The sequence below is a fragment of the Diabrotica virgifera genome, chromosome 2 (assembly GCF_917563875.1).
Source record: "Diabrotica virgifera virgifera chromosome 2, PGI_DIABVI_V3a".
NCBI lineage: Eukaryota > Metazoa > Arthropoda > Insecta > Coleoptera > Chrysomelidae > Diabrotica > Diabrotica virgifera.
In genome coordinates this window covers 15,096,481-15,113,762 of record NC_065444.1, presented here as the reverse complement: position 1 = coordinate 15,113,762, position 17,282 = coordinate 15,096,481, and the positions used below count along the sequence as shown (strand labels likewise).

The following is a 17,282-nucleotide window of genomic DNA, read 5'->3' as shown; positions in this document are numbered from 1 at the left end:
CCTGGTATCGTGGTATTGTGTTTATTATGAAATATGAATGAGAAATGAAACAATTTGGAGATAATATATATTGTATATTTAGATGTATTTGGTGATGTTTAAAATTGTACATTATTTTATTACAAATACTTACATAAGCACTGACAATTTAGCGTTAATAAAAGATCTAAAAGAGAATATAACGCAAAACTATAATACTCATTAGAGCAAAACTAAATGTAACTGTGGTACTTCCACTAATAGTGGTCTCTACAATACCAAAAGCAAGAACACTGCTGGTCTCTAATTCACTGAGAAGGCTCAGTTTTCTGTCGTTTTTAACTGCTGTTGAATCGAAGGTTGTGTTAAATATTGGTTCTAATTTAGTAGTTAGCGTCAATGGTACGAAACTGTTGGCATTAGCAACTGTACTTTCAACCAAAATGCTGCTGAACTTTGTACTGGGTTCCACTGTGCTGTTACCGCAAGTACTATCTTGTGAAGTTACACAAGCTACAAGGGAGCACACCCTCTGGGTTTTCTTTTGGGTTCCGAAAATATCTACTGAACCACTGTACGCAACCAATCTAAAAAAAATTAAAATTAATAAAATATATTTAATATACAGGGTGTCCAGAAACTCTACCGACAAACGAAGACAGGAGATTTTTTAGATAATTTTAAGATAAGTTAACCCAATTCACCTAGTCCGAAAATGCTTCCTAAGGGAGCTAGAGCTCTTTGAAGATGGCGTCATGTAATTAGTTTTTCTTATAACTCCAGAACGCTTCCATTTAGAAAAACGAAAATTGGTATGCGTATTTACTTTCCAGAAATGAATCGATTCCATCCATTGTGAATTTCTAGTACCGGTCATAGGCGTCCGTTTTGGGTAGGGCAACGGTTATTTTATCGCATTACTTTTTTGTTTTTAACTTTTAAGCATTTTTGACACTGGATTATTAAATTGTGAGGTATTGTAGTACTAAAAGGTACTCTTGCTTTAAGTCGATAGGACACACCGTTTTCTAGAAAAATCGATTTGAAAGTTTTTCGTTTTTGGAATTTGAAAAGAATTGAAAGAATTTAAAAAAACGATGTATTTTACTAACTTAAAGCAAGAGTAACTTTTAGTACTCGAATACCTCATAATTTAATAATCTAGTGTCAAAAATGCTTAAAAATTAAGGACAAAAAAGTTACGCTATAAAATAACTGTTGACCTAACCAAAACGGACGCCTATGACCCGTACTAGAAATTCGCAATTAATGAAATCGATTCATCTCTGGAATATAAATAAATGTACCAGTTTTCGTCTTTCTAAATAGGTTTTTTTTAAAAAAAAATTTTTGAAATTCAAAGAACGAAAAATTTTCAAATCGATTTTTCTAGAAAACGGTGTGTTCTACCGGCTTAAAACAAGAGTACCTTTTAGCACTAGAATACCTCACAATTTAATAATACAGTGTCAAAAATGTTTAAAAAGTAAAGACAAAAATAGTAGGTATGCGATAAAATAACCGTTGCCCTGCCCAAAACGGACGCCTCTGATCGGTGCTAAAAATTCGCAATAGATGGAATAGATTTATCTCTGGAAGATAAATACGTGTACCAATTTTTGTTTTTCTAAATAGAAGCGTTCTGGAGGTATTTAAGAAAAACTCATTACAAGACGCCATCTTCAAAGAGCTCTAGCTCCCTTAGGAATCATTTTCGGACTAAGTGAATAGGGTTTGATTGTCTTAGAATTATCTGAAGAATCTTCTGTCTTCGTTTGTCGGTAGAGTTTCTGGACACCCTGTATAATGTATAAAATATTCGGCAATGTATTGTTTGAAAGACTTTAACATTTTACATAGGATATTGTAGGTCAATACCAATGCGCATTTACTGCTGGAAAGTCAACTATACATCAAATTCAAGCACATAGGCAGATTCTAGAAAATTCACTAGAATATAATATAGATATACACTATCTCTTCGTCGACTTCAAAGCAGCCTATGACAGTGTTAAAAGAACTGCATTATATAATGCAATGATAGACTTTGGGATCCCATCTAAGTTAGTTAAGTTGACCCAACCAACAATGCAAAACGTAAGCTCGTGCGTTAGAATTGAAGCAGAAAACTCTACGTTCTTCGACATTAATAATGGTCTTAGAGAGGGAGACTCGCTGGCGTGTCTCCTCTTTAAGAAAAATCTTCTCCTTTTGCAAAAGGCAATCAGAAAATAAAATATTAGAATGAATGAAACTATTTTTAAAAGATCGACGCAAATTCTTGCATTCGATGACGATATAGTTATAGTGGGCAGAAGTATGAGAGACATAGTGTAATGTTTCACAAGGCTTGCGGACGCGACAAGTGAATTAGGACTTGTGGTAAACGAGGAAAAAAACCAAATATATGTTGGTTTCTTCAAACTTCCGAAATATTCAACAGACAATCCAAATTAAGGACCATACCTTTGAGCAGGTAGACTCCCAAAAATTGCCCTAGAAAACAAGCCGCCCGGTTCAAGACCCCCGGAAGACCACTTAAAAGATGAAGGGATAGTTGGCAATCTACCTCTCAGGAAATTAACCAGAGGCAGCTTCAGAATTAAACAGATCGAAAGATCTCCAAGAAGTACAAGAAGAAGAAGACCTTTGAGCAAGTCAAAGAATTCACATATCTTGGATCGCTAATAAACGCAACAAACACGATAAGCGACGAAATAAAATGACGCATAGCAATAGCAAACAGAACTGTTCAAGGTCTCCAGAAACATTTAACAAATAAAAATATAAAACGTGCAGTAAAGCTCAATATATACAAGAACTTAATATGATCGGTTTTGATATATGAGGCTGAAGGCGTGGACCTTATCTCAAAATGATGAAAGACTTCTTGGTATTTTTAAGAGAAAAATTCTTAGAAAAAATGTTGGGGCCGTAAATGAAAATGGGCTATGGAGTCGAAGATATAACTTTGAACTAGATCAGTTATACACCGATCCAGATATTGTTAAATTCGTTAAAGTGCATAGACTTAAATGGGCTGGACACATTGCTAGGATGTCAGACCACGAATACACGAAGATATTAACATTTTCAAAACCAGAGGGTACAAGAAGTAGAGGACGACCACAAAGAAGATGGATTGTGGAAGTAGACCAAAAGATTCTAAGGGTCAGAAGATGGAGGGAAGTTGCTAGGAGTCGACAGGAGTGGCGACTTCTTTGCGAGCAGGCCAAGATCCACAACGGATTGTTGAGCCATACTGTTGTAGTCCTGTCGCCAGGGGTGGTACAACGGCCTCCTTAATTCAGATGGGCTTACTTAAGTTTTTTTTATGTATTTTGACCCGTTAAACACGAATTTTTTGGGTAACAGTTGATCCGAATGTCGATAAGATTTTTATAAACAAAGAACTTGAGGAATTACATAACAGCGATATTTCGCAAAACAAAACATGTTTTTGTATTTTTTAAGTCATTCTAAGCAAAAAATGTTCTTACAAGTTCTTTCGTAGAATGCATATAGTTTTCGAGATAAACGCGGTTGAACTTTCAAAAAATCGAAAAATTGCAATTTTTGAACCCAAATAACCTTTGATTAAAAAATAAAATAATTCTGCTTACTGCATTTGAAAGTACCAGTCAAATTCTATCAGTTTTGATTATTTGCATTGCTAAAAATTAATTCTATTATTATTAAATAAAGCTATATACACATAGTGTTTCCCGTGCCCAATGCATACGTTTTAATGTACGTAATCTACTAGACGGAGGGGTTACTGAGAGGGTATCAAAGTTGCTTTCCTACGAAGGTAATTAAATCCATTTACTAAGGCTGAAAATCAGTACACAGATTGTAAATTAAATATAAATAAAAGTTATTATAGTCGGTCAGCTGTATGACGGGACAGAGCCGGTCGGTCGGCCCCAATAGTCTATTGAGGAAATAAAGCATTTTGGCTTCCAATTTTTTTGTCCAGTATGGATTTACTTGAAATTTTCACAGAAGGTAGGGAATAGTCCAAGGTTTCTATATCATGCCGCTATCATGATATAGAATATAATAACTGACCGACTATAATAACTTTTATTTATATTTAATTTAGAATGTGTGTACTGATTTTCAGCCTTTGTAAACGGATATAATTACCTTCGTAGGAAAGCAACTTTGATACCCTCGCAGTAACCCCTGTTCTACGTTTCGCTTGACCAACCGCAGTATGTTTTTCTACACACTCAGTAATCAACTGTAAAAAATCTAACTTTAGTAAATTCAAAGAGATTTTTCAGCGCTGCCTCTTGGTCTATACGTAGAAATTGTCTGTATGCGCGCCTACTCGTTCGATTTTAAACGAGAAATGTATTGAAAACATCATTTAAGCACTATGTGTTTATAGCTTTGTTTAACAATAAAAAAATTAATTTTTAGCAATGAAAATAATCAAAACCGATAGAATTTGACTTGAACTTTCAAATGCGGTAAGCAGGATTGCTATTTTATTTTTTATCAAAAGTTATTCGGGTTCAAAAATTGCAGTTTTTCGATTTTTTGAAAGTTCAACCGCGTTTATGTTGTAAACAATGCATCCTACGAAAAACTTGTAAAATCATTTTATGCTTAGAATGACCCAAAAAATACAAAAGAATGTTTTGTTTTGCGAAAAATTGCTGTTATGTGATTCCTCAAGTTCTTTGTTTATAACAATCTTATCGACATCCGGATCAACTGTTACCCAAAAAATTCGTGTTCTATGGATTAAAATACATAAAAAACTTAGGGTAAGTCCATCTGGATTAATGAGGCCGTTGTACCCCTCCTAGCGACAGGACTACTTATGATGAATAGGTATATTAATTTTTTGTCATACCTACTGTAAAAATTCAAAATATAAAAATATTTTACAATATCAGTAAACAATACTTACTTGTATACATCCGTGCTGGAATTTGTTGTTACATTGATATTAAATTGACAGCAGAAAGATCTATGGCATATCTTTTCTTTGATATTATGTTGGGAAAGATCTAGTGTTTTGATTGTATATTTTTTATTTTCAAATAATCTATTACTTTGGTACTTTAGAATTTCTGGTTTATCATCATCAAAATCAAAGCTTCCAAGACCACCCTGTAAACATTAGAATACTATAAAATTTATATAAAAAAACAAACTGAAAATGCGAGCATTATCATAACGAAAACTTTGTTAATTTACGTATTTAAATTCATAATATGGAAAATTGCTATTATGAAAAGTTGTTTAGAATTAAAAATTATGTTTCAATGTGCAATTATATCATTCCAATTTAAATGTTGTAGGGGAGCAAAGTATGCTAAATGTGCAGTCACTCGAGCGTTATGGGGACCTATTGGGTTGTGAAGAGTAGGTCCTAAAACCGAAAAAAGTTAAGTAACGTTTTCCATTTTAGTAGGGACTTTCCATTTTTAATTTAATTTTCCATTTCCAACAATCTTTTTTTATTATAGCGCCATCTATCTAAAATTCGAAAAAGTGTTTCGAATAAAAGTTGCTTATTTTTACGTAAACAATCCAAATCTGGAATAAAAATTTGGGGCTCACATTTAAGATTTTAAAGTAACCCCCCACCCCACATCCATGGGGGTCGTGTTTGGTGCCATTCGATAGATTTTCAAAAATATTGAATAAGGGTATTTTTCAGTTTTTCTATTTGATGTTCATTTCGCGAAATATCGCGGGATTCGTATTTAAAATTTTAAATTTACCCCCCACCCCTCTCCGTGGGAAGTCGTGTTTGGTATCATTCCATAAATTTTAGAAAAATATTGAGCACGTATATTTTAGTTTTTTGATCTGTCATTCATTTCGCGAAATATTCGCTTTTTTCTTGTGAAATTTTGGGACACACCCATTTCCTTACGCCCCGCTCAAATCGTTAGATTTTTGAAATACACACTGTTTTGCATGCACTTACCTTATCTTAATCTGACGATTTCGAGATTTTCTAATGATAGATTTTTTTTAGCCAACATATGGTAAAGGTACATTTTCAGGGTACAAGGTTTCTCCCCATGTAATAATCTGACGCGCTCGAGTAACTGTAAAAATCCCCGCTTGGGCTCCCCTACCATTGTGAACTGTAAAAGTACTTTAATCTAGATCGAAATTCATATTTTTTTATAAACCTCGTATAAAATTGATAAAATTTGATATATCATAATTATTGCATCTTAGATCTTAGACCATGAAGAGCTTTTTATAAAGAATAACTTTTCTTCGTCAAATTAAAAATAAAAGAGTTATAATAGAAAATGATGTTGATCTCCGTAATTTGAGAAAAATCTTCAAATATTTTTTTTTTCATTAGAAGAATGTAATTGCATATATTAAAACAATTTTTTATTCCAAATAACATTTCATAATAATAACAATTTTCAATATTGTGAAATAATTAAAGACACTTTACTCTTTAGCGAAATTCATACTTTTTGATATACCACGTATAATATTGGGACCGTGCAAGTTCGGCAAAGCGACCCCTATTTCTTCGCTCTGTACTATTATTCGCACTTTTAATTATATTGGCCAATTATATTAGTCCAGGTTACTGGATAATTGTCAAGGCCATAGTCCAAAAAAATAATAAGAAGAAAAAATAAGATTCAGGTTATGTTATGAAAACATCAACAATTGTATGTAGTAAATAAAATTAATTATTAAAATGCAGTACTGCAAGCAAAACACAATTAATTAAATTTACCTTTATATAATAATTGCATATCATATCGATATTGTGGAGCAATATATAATTTTTCTGCTTCATTGACAGAAGGTATGAAATATACGTCAATTTGACAATTTCAATTGACAATATGAATTATTTAAGATAGTTGCAATATTTCTCCGCGACTCGCGCAGGGTCGTTTCTCGTTTCCCTTTCCAAGTACTTGCACACCGCGAATAGATAACATTTTATATCTGATGATTGAATCTTAGGTTTTAGGCTACGCAGAACTTTGTATAAAGAATAATTTTTTTTTCGTAAAATTAAAAATAAAAAAGTTTTCCATAATAAATGTGCAACTTAAGTCACATCCTGTATATAATATACAGGGTGTTTGGTAAAGAATGGGCCATAGCTTAACCTCAGGTTCCTGAGGTTAAAATAGGCCGATTTAAGCTAACTTACTTTAGTACAATAACTTACTTTTTTTCATTTATTATTGAATATTTCCTGACAGGTATGAGATAACAACATGAAATTTGGTATGTGGGGGTTTTTTGGGTCAAAAAACTAAATTCTCTACCAAAAATTATCTATTGTCCAGAGGGCGCCACATACGCCTTTCAGCACTCATTTATTACGTTCAATTTTTTTATCCCTCACTCTGTATAATTTTGACATTAAAATTTTTATTCTCCTATTATTTTTACTTACAAAAGGTATACTTCTTTTATCTTCCTAAACTCAACCGTTTTCGAGATAAACGCATTTTAAATCTGCGATACACCATCATTTTTAGCATAATACCAATGTAGTTCCACCCGAAAAATAACTTAAAACCATAATAATTGTGCCAGTTCTCAAATTTATGTCATTGCATCGCATTTGAAGAAATTTGCGATACATTTTTGGATAATTTTATGGTTTTAAGTTAATTTTCGGGTGTAACTACAATGATATTATGCTAAAAATGATGGTGTATCGCAGATTTAAAATGCGTTTATCTCGAAAACGGTTGAGTTTAGGGAGATGAAAAAGTATATCTTTTTTAAGTAAAACTAATAGGAGAATAAACGTTTTAATTTCAAAATTATACAGAGTGAGGGATAAAAAAAATTGAACGTAATAAATGAGTGCTGAAAGGCGTATGTGGCGCCCTCTGGGCAATAGATAATTTTTGGTAGAGAATTTAGTTTTCTCGACCCAAAAAACCCCCAAATACCAAATTTCGTGTTTTTATCTCATACCTGTCAGGAAATATTCAATAATAAAAAAAAAGTTTAACTTTGACACCCTCTATCTCGGTTATTATAAACTTTGTACTTAGGTAAGTTAGCTTAAATCGGCCTATTTTAACCTCAGGAACCTGAGGTTAAGCTATGGCCCATTCTTTACCAAACACCCGGTATACATAAATATAATGTACGTACATAATAAATACATATCTATTCCACAAAAATGCGACTGTTTTGGATTACCTCGACAACAAATATTTTACTGTGCAAATTATGAAGAACGAAAGTAAATTGCAAAATATATTGTTGTTTATTGGAACAATTATTAGAGCCATTTACTTTGGCACTTCTTATGTTTCAAACTAAAATATTCGTTGTCGCGATAATTAAAGACAGTCGTATATTCGTGGAATAGCCTATGGTTGACGTTTAGCTGTGTCGGCAGAAAAGAAATATTTGAAGAAGGACTGTGACGTCACATTTTTGAGTTTGAGGTCGGTTATCTCGAAGATGGTTAGAGATATCGAAATGCCGTTTTCAGATTTGGATTCAGAAGACAAAACTACATGAGAATCCATCGGTAAATCGGCTCTAAGTATTTCAGCAGCGGCGAGGCGCGAACGAACGAACGAACTTTGCGAATTTATAAACGAAGTCTTCGTTGACAATTGCATAATATTGAAAGATTGCGAATGTTATAAGTGAATAAAATAAAATAAACAGAATTCGGAAAAAGAAGATAAACAAAATAAATATCTATACATTACCTTAAAGAATTTATTTGTAAAGTGTCTAGTAGCTGAAGCATTAATGACAGTATCGACAACGGTAGCTATTAAAATTTTTGAAGCAGTTGTTCCTGAAATGTAGGATTGGTAGGCGGTACCATTTGATCCAAATATACCACTACCCCCAAGTGCCACAGAAGGATTATTCAAATTTGCCGCCAAAAGATTCACTTTGTTCGCCACAGCGTATCCATGTTGCATTGATAGAGCTACAAATTAAGAAATTATATTTCATCTCATATTGTTCATATCGTATATTTGTATTTTTATCACCGACTATTTCACTAGACTATTTTTAACTGATAAAACGTCATAGCAACGCATAGATATAATAACCTGTAGATTAGGCTAGCTATGGGCCGCTCTGTGCATCGAGGTGTAACGCCGATATTAAGGACGGCATTGGTCAATATTCATTTTGAGTGGTCTAGCCATCTTTGTCCGTCATATGAGCGGTATCGCTTAGTAAAAAGAGATAGATAGACCACCGATCGACTGCCCGCGCCTTACGCTCTTTGCTCAGTATGCGCCTTGTCTACGGTTAACATGTCTCTGTAGCAACGCCACGTTTCCTACTGACAAAACTCCTTCCTGTCCGTGATTTCTCAGCGACAAAATTATGACAGATTTGTCAAGAAGGTGTCTGGTAATTCTATTGTTGTCAGTTTGACAAACTTCATTGAGGCGTAATCAATTTTGGACAGATATTCTTTTTCTCATCAGCATCTTTCAGTGCGTCACAGTTTTTCGATTTCTTTCTAACGCAATAAATTGTATGTGACAGAATAAAAGGCACGTCGGTGATTACAGACATTTATAACATTTATTCTAGTTGTCGATAGATTGCGCTATAATCGAAAAAAAGTTATTTACGAATTATATAATATATCTACGAATATAATCTGTACAATTTATAAGACTATGCAGATCAAAGAAAATACCATTTTATAAATGCAATAAACACAATTGATTTGTTTTTATACCAAATTGCAAATAAAATGTGACAACTGTCAAATTTAACTAAAATTTCATGTTAGAATAAATGTTATAAATGTGTATTATCACGGATTTACCTTTTTTTCTATCATTTGTGACGCACTGAAAAATGCTCATGAAAAGGACCATATATTGAATCCAGACGAAAAATCAAGATTTGGATGCCAGTCAGGTGAAGAAATCAAAAAATTGGTTTCGGAAAATGTCCCATTGAACAGGCAGAGGTCCAGAAGCTCTATTTGGACCCAATTTTCGGAGTTCGGAGTATGTACTGCCATAACGGAACTAGCAAAATTCTCGAGGATTATGCCTTTAACATGAAAAAAAGGCAATGGCGAAGAATATAAAGAAAAGTCAATGTGGAATACTACAGCAAAAATGGTACAAGAAAAATATTTTACGAGGTACGGCATAAAAATCGACCCAGGTATATCTTTCAGATAAATTCACAGATATATCTTTCCACTGTGCAAGATTGACCAGTGATACCAAGCGAAGGCAGTTTCAAAGTGTTCAAGAAAAAAGAAAACTCAGTTCAAAAGCATTATCCACCAAAGAACTATTAAAAATCATTCAAAGCTACGACGCGGAAACCCCCAATGGAGCACAAAAAAAGTTTTTTCACCTTTGCTAATTTGAACTTGCTTGGAGAGGCAATGAGGCCGTAAACTGCAATATTCACTTTTTCCAGAAGGAATTTGATGTTATGGGAGAATTTACGGGCCGAATTGAATACAACAGCATTTTTTTCCAAAACAAATCAAGGCGGCCGGCGGTTCAAAAAGTTTGGCAAGCAGCAAATGGCTGGTAAGAAATTCTTTGCCCAGTTAGATTATTTTTGAAATTAATGGAAAAAAATTGGACCAAAGATTTTATCAGACAGACTCTCTCTTACCGTTCACCCCAACTGGAAAGGTGGATCTTGGTTCAAAAACTGTCCACTTGAAATCAACACCGTATCTAAGTGGACAAAAATGGCAGCTGAAAAAATTGGAATAGACACAAAGAAACATAAAATAACAAACCATTCTCATCGATCTTCAGCTGTGTCAGCCTTGTTCAAGCAAGGTGTTTCTGAACAGGAGTTAATTAAATCAACGGGTAACTCAAATACAAGCTCTCTAAAACCATATCTGCAGCTGGATTCCAGTCACCACCAGAAGTTGATCGAAAATCTCAGAACAACAAATGAAGCTGGTCCATCGAGTTCCCAAATGCTACAGGTCAATAATACACAAAATCAGGCTTTGGTAGAAAAGAATGGGCAAACTACTATAGCTTATAATAATTGTACATTTAATATTGTTAACAAATAAATAAAGATTATGTTTCATTGATATAGTGCATTAATTGTCTCGTGAAATAGTCTTGTCGAATATCATTCGAGAGAAAATTATTTACCGGCAAAATTTTCTTCTGGTTCTATTTAAGTTTGTTGCCTTTTGGCAATTTTCGCTTATGAAATTTTGACAAAATCACTCGACTGATGTCTCGTGATTTAACTGTCAAAATCGCGAAAATTGCCAGGCAACAAACTTTCATACCAGTCAAAAATATTGCCCGCAAAATTTTCTCTTTTGTGATATTATATACGATTCTAATTCATTTATTTTTATTAATATTGGCAAAAACAAAAACTCTCCGTTTATTCAGGACGATTAAGAAGGTACAAAGTGAGTAACAACCGAAAATCCGACAATGCCCTTTTTGAGACTGCAGAGAAGGCGTTCTATCGAAAACTCAATTCCACCGTAAAAAATCTCGATAAGTCTTACCCAAGCCAAGAAGTAATTAATGATTTTTGTGGAAATCAGCTTTCCACACCAGCTGCTCTTAACAACAATGCTGGATGGATAGAAGATACGATACAGAACTGCCAACACTACACTACTACTCTCTACGAACCCTTCACCACTGAAGAAGTCTCAAATATCATCAAAGATAATAATTGTATTAATTTCATTATTATTGCGTACAATTTACGTATTAATTTTATTATTGTGATGGACGTTGATGTTGATGGACGTTTTGTACTATTTTTTTTTATATCTTTTGCTATACTCTGACAATTTTTAAAAGACGGTGATTTATTGTCACTCGTCATTAAATTTTAATGAGGAATGACAATGAATCCGTTAAGATTCGATGAGACCATCCTGTTAAAATTATCAGAATATAGGCCATATATTTTAATTTTGTAGATCTTAATAAATTATAATTAAATGTTTATATGACATTCTCGGTTTTATTTCAGTTGCTATGAATAGATTTTATCTCTTTACTCTTTATTATTTACTCTATTTTCTATGTAATCTATAGATATACTTACAGTGATAGAAAGGTAGAGTCGAGATCCAAGATGATGGATAAACGATATCCTTAACGTTGGTGTTTGGTTTTTCAGAAATCAGATCGTAGGTGGAGAATAATTGAAATGTAACACCAAATGTAGTTTCAAAAGTATTATTATTTTCGGAAGGTTTTCCAGGCGTCAAATTTGCTTCGTTAAAAAGATGTGTTTTTCGTGATCTAAAATTTAAATTAAATTAAAATTAAATAATATCGAAACAAACAAAAAACGGATTAATTTTTTTGGACTTGGTGTCGAACCTTTAGCCACCTAATTATAGTAGTAGTAAAGTCGACTTAAAGGGCTAAAACAGGAGATGGGCTGGTACCGACTCTGTCCCAAACATTACCAAAAAAATATACTGTTTAACAGGGCCGCCGAGAGGGATGAGCGGGCCCCGGTAAGAAGTGAAGAGCTGGCCCCCGGTAAAAAGTGAAAAGCGAAAAAAATTGTTTAATTTTTTGGAAATAAAATTATCAAAAGAAACATTTCAAATATAACTTTTATTAAATTTTAATTATATTTTTATAATAGTGAAAATATTTATAATACCGGTGCTTTTTTGAGTTTTTTGATTGGCAAAGATGTCTATAATTTTCGAAAAATCGCATGATTTTACCAAATCATTCTCAGTGCACAAAGTTGCTAGGTCAGTTAACCTGATCCTGTTTCATTTTAGATCTCATAGCCTTTTTTATGCGAGAAAGAAAACTAAAGGATCTTTTCCCTTTTTGCGATTTCCACCGGTAATGTGCAAAATATTCTTGACGCTATAACGACGTTAGGAAATAATGACTCCAATTTGGGATGTTTAATTTTATTAAGTAAATGAATTGGAGAAAGTTGAGATTCACAAATATTCTCCTTGTATATCGGGCTATCGTCTTCTTTATAAAACTTGCGTAATATATTTTTTTCTTTATATTGTCGTTATATTCATCTCAGAATGTCCATAAAATGTTAAATAGCGTATTTCAATTGCTGCATTAAATCTTCTGGTTAAGTTGCTTATTATACAATATGTGACCATATTAAATCTCTATCTCTCTATCTCTCTATCACTCTATCTCTCTATCTCTCTATCTCTCTATCTCTCTATCTCTCTATCTCTCTATCTCTCTATCTCTCTATCTCTCTATCTCTCTATCTCTCTATCTCCCTATCTCCCTATCTCCCTATCTCTCTATCTCTCTATCTCTCAGTAACTTTTTTCGGCACTTTAGAACGTTGCTATTCTTTTTTTTTCCTCATCAACACATCGTTGGGAAGTTCTGAGAGCAGCTACAGGCTAAAGCTTAAAACGCATCATTACCAAGACATTCTCGTCACTTTGGAAAAACTGACAGAGGCAGGTGAAAGCTTAAACACTAGGACAGACGCAGGTGCTTTACTAGTTTCGATGCAGTCATTTTCCTTTCTTTGTGTTTTGGGCCTGTGGCAACCGGTGCTACATGAAGTGAATGATGCACAAAAATATTTACAAACAAGGGGACTTGTTTGACATATTTCTTGACATAAGATTGTGCGCTTATAAAGTAAATGCTTTGCAGATGACATTGACAGAGAAAAGAGAGGAATGGGCAAATGGTGCTGTAGGTTATGCAAAAAATATTTGTGAAGAACTTGGAATTTACATAAAACCTCGGAGGCACATTACAAGAAAATATATTTTTTATGACGGAACTAGAGATGCTAACTTGTCTTGTGAAAATGAGTTGAGAAGAAAGCTGTTTTCTTCGTTAGATAGTTATTGTAGAAATTCGTGAGCGTTTTCAACAGCTACAGATAAGTTTGCATAAGTTTTAACGGATAAGTTTGCATATATAACGCCGGCTATATTATTAGATCCAGACAACACTGAATAAAATCTAGACTACGCATCTGACGAAATTGACGAGCAGGATTTCAAGCTGAAAAGACTTCGACTGCGGACTTTCGTTGCTTCTACAGACAACGAAAAGAAATTGATTAATGCAGACTCACTTGAATTATTTAAATTTATTGTTAAATCCAAGCTGGAAGATACTATGGCCAATATTTTAATAATGTTCCGAATATTTTTCACAGTTGTTATAAGCACTGCCAGCTATTGAAAGAAATTTTTCAAAATTGAAGTTGATTAAAAATTATTTAAGATCGACAATGAGTACTCTAAGACTAACTAATTTGGCTATTTGGTCTATTGAGCAAGATGTGTATGATGCGATAGATATTGACGGTGCAATAAAAGACCTATGGCCCTTAAAAAAAGTAGACGTATAAATTTTTAATTGAAGACGGAAGTTTTGTTTTTAATTCTAACAAATACGTGTACCTAATCTTAGGTGATATCAATACCTCTAAGTTATATCAATGTATCTAATTGGTTATAGTAAACGAATTTTTGTATTAATAAACGTGATTGTAAAACTTAGATAAACTTTTTTATTTAAAATCTAACCTGTATAATGCAAAATAATGATGTCTGTTCTCGCCGAAAAGTTCTCTATAATTAATGTATGTAATGTATATTACATTAAATTAAAATACCTATAAGAGGGCGGCAAAATTGTCTTCCGCCCCGGGCAGCCGGCACTCACGCTACGCCACTGCAATAAACCTTATTAATACTTTTGAAAGAAGGATGGATATTAAGGAGGATACTGGGACCCATTTGCGATAATGGTATATGGAGAATAAGGTTCAACCACGAGTTATGCCAATATTACAGGTAACCCTTTTCCTATTCTATAGCAAATTATGCAAAAATACAAGGATTGCTCTGAGCAGATCACCTTATAAGAATAGATAATGACAGAACACCTAGTATAACGTTTAGCGGAACTATGGTGGGACGTCGGCCAGTAGGAAGACCAAGGATAAGAGGTGGATAGACGAAGTGAGAACCGATGCTAAAGAGATATAGAGGGTGGACAACTGGAGGAGAGCATTCAGAGACAGATATACTTGGAGGCGGATGCTGGGGGAGGCCAGAGCCCGACTTGGGCTGTAGCGCCATAGGAGAGAGACAAAGTCGACTTAATTGCCTTTACAAATAGACGCTTATTAAAGACATCGCATGAAACTTCTTCTTCTGGTAGCACTATAAACCTGGGTGGGTCTTGGCTAACTACACAACTCGTAAATGACTATATTTGTTTCTTTCAAATAGTTAGTCAGTAATTTAATTATCACCATTTCATGACAATTTAGTAGATAGGTATTCTATACTAGTTGGAAAATACACTTGTGTTTTTGTTATTGTACCCTCGGAGATCACTGGGAAAATTTACACTCAAAATAACAAAATTCAGTTTGGCAACACTGTGTGAATGTTGATAGTAACATATCCCTTTTAAGATAAGCAGAACTGTAATTTAGTCCAGACAAATTAACATATTTTTTGCCAACAAAAATGAGATTTTTCAACCAAATGTTTCAAATATGATGTGCAAAATAATTTTTAATTGGGTTCTGCTAATGAGCTTGCTTTTTTTGTCATTAAAGTAGAAAAACTTTAAATCTCACTCATTAAATCATTATCGTCCAGTTATCGTCTTAATTATTTTAACTGTACTAATACCCTTCAACTAATTCTAAATGATTAATGGGTTGTTAAAACATTGTATCTGTAGCGGCTTCTGGAATGTCTTAAAAATATCGAATTTCATTGATAAAATGCGCATATATCCCACCGATCTTCGCTTCGATCATAGGTATACCATGTTTAATGTTACCATGATAACGATCATTATGAAAACGAAAAATAAATAAATAAATATATACTCACTTTGCAACAATTTCTCCGTTGGGATTAAATGCTAAATTTGTACTGTAGTACAGAGTTTTATTGTTATTATTGGTTTTCTTTTCCAATAAATTTAAAACAACATACATGTCGAAGCTTCGTGACAAGTCGGCAAGTTTTTCTAAGATCTAAAATAATTTTGTTAAAATATAAATTCCAGCAGTAAGTAACCATTATATTTATGATTATTTAACGTATTATATCATAATAGTGACCTTTTTCATCTGAACGTGATGACGCAATAGATGCCTTTTTTAATGGGAATATGGGTCGTGTGCTAGCCCATTTGACAAATTATTAAATTCTCTATTCAGTGGTATAAACATTAACATAATTATTTATATAGTGTAGCCAAAAGTTATTTAAAAGAAGCATGCACCTATCTAATTTACTTAATACAAAATAAGTTTTTTACTGCTGTCAGAAAACAGAAAAAAGTTTATTTGGCAAATTAAAATTAATTTTCGTTTAAACTAAATGTTAAAAATTCCACCCCACCCACCTGCCTTTAACAGTAAGTGCACAGACGATGACAATCTTCTTGAACTTTGTAGATTATCTTGTAGTTGATTGATGTAAGCTTTTTATTTTAAGACGTTTTAAGTAAGCTCATAAGAAAAAATAAAGTGGTGTAAAATCTGGAAATCTTGGGGGCCATTCTACTATTGCTTATTTACCAACCATTTGCCAGCAAAATATTTGATTAAAAAATCACGAACAGAAAGCCTAAAATGTGGAGGCGCACCGTATTGCTCAAATCATGTTTTCATTTGGCAACTTACGATCATTCTAATTACTTTCCTTGCAAAAAATGTCAGTATGGGCGGGTATAAGTTCATTTTGTAAAAAATCAAGATATATTTGCACGTAAAAGGCTCATGGAAGAAGAAAATCTCATAATTATATTCTCGACTATCCCTGCTCATACCTTTACCTTTCGAGGGTGCTGAGTATATCTGCCTTAGTTATGTCAATAGAACTTTGTTTCATCAGAAAAATATTTAACGAATATGTGGATTTTAATTACGTAAGTGTTGCACTACTTCCCAAAACTGGATTTGGCGATCTAAGTCATCCTCATTGATTCCCTGGATATTCTGAATTGTACATGGGTGTTCTTCCTCTTTTTTTAGTAGTCTTGGTACAGACCTTTTAGAAATGCTTGTACCGGCTGCAATTTGCGTTGAATTAATTTAAGAATTCTCTGCCACACTTAGCAATACATCAGTAATACATTATCATTTGCGGTGGACGATCAGCATTTGCAACATGTTTCACGTGTCCAGTTTCTCTAAATTCCTTCTCAATTTTACTAAGAGTGGATTGTGTTGTAGGCCCATTAGGATATGTTATATTAAATAAATGACATATTTCATCAAACATCTTCTTCTTTAGGTTCCTATTCATTTCGGATGTTGGAAATCATATTGGCAATCATAACCTT

General features: G+C 33.4%; 1 protein-coding gene across 1 annotated transcript in view; it reads right to left on the bottom strand.

The window, feature by feature from the left end:
- Nucleotides 1-59: 59 nt before the first annotated feature.
- LOC114345651 (pantetheinase) overlaps nt 60-17,282 on the bottom strand; it is a 35,054-nt gene continuing 17,831 nt past the window's right edge. Inside the window, exons 4-8 of the mRNA XM_028296450.2 lie at nt 15,821-15,966; nt 12,031-12,230; nt 8,685-8,914; nt 4,904-5,106; nt 60-566 (exon numbers count right to left, since the gene is read on the bottom strand). Of these exons, the coding sequence (XP_028152251.1) occupies nt 167-566; nt 4,904-5,106; nt 8,685-8,914; nt 12,031-12,230; nt 15,821-15,966 (1,179 nt within the window). The 3' untranslated portion in view covers nt 60-166. The remainder of the gene's footprint in view (nt 567-4,903; nt 5,107-8,684; nt 8,915-12,030; nt 12,231-15,820; nt 15,967-17,282) is intronic.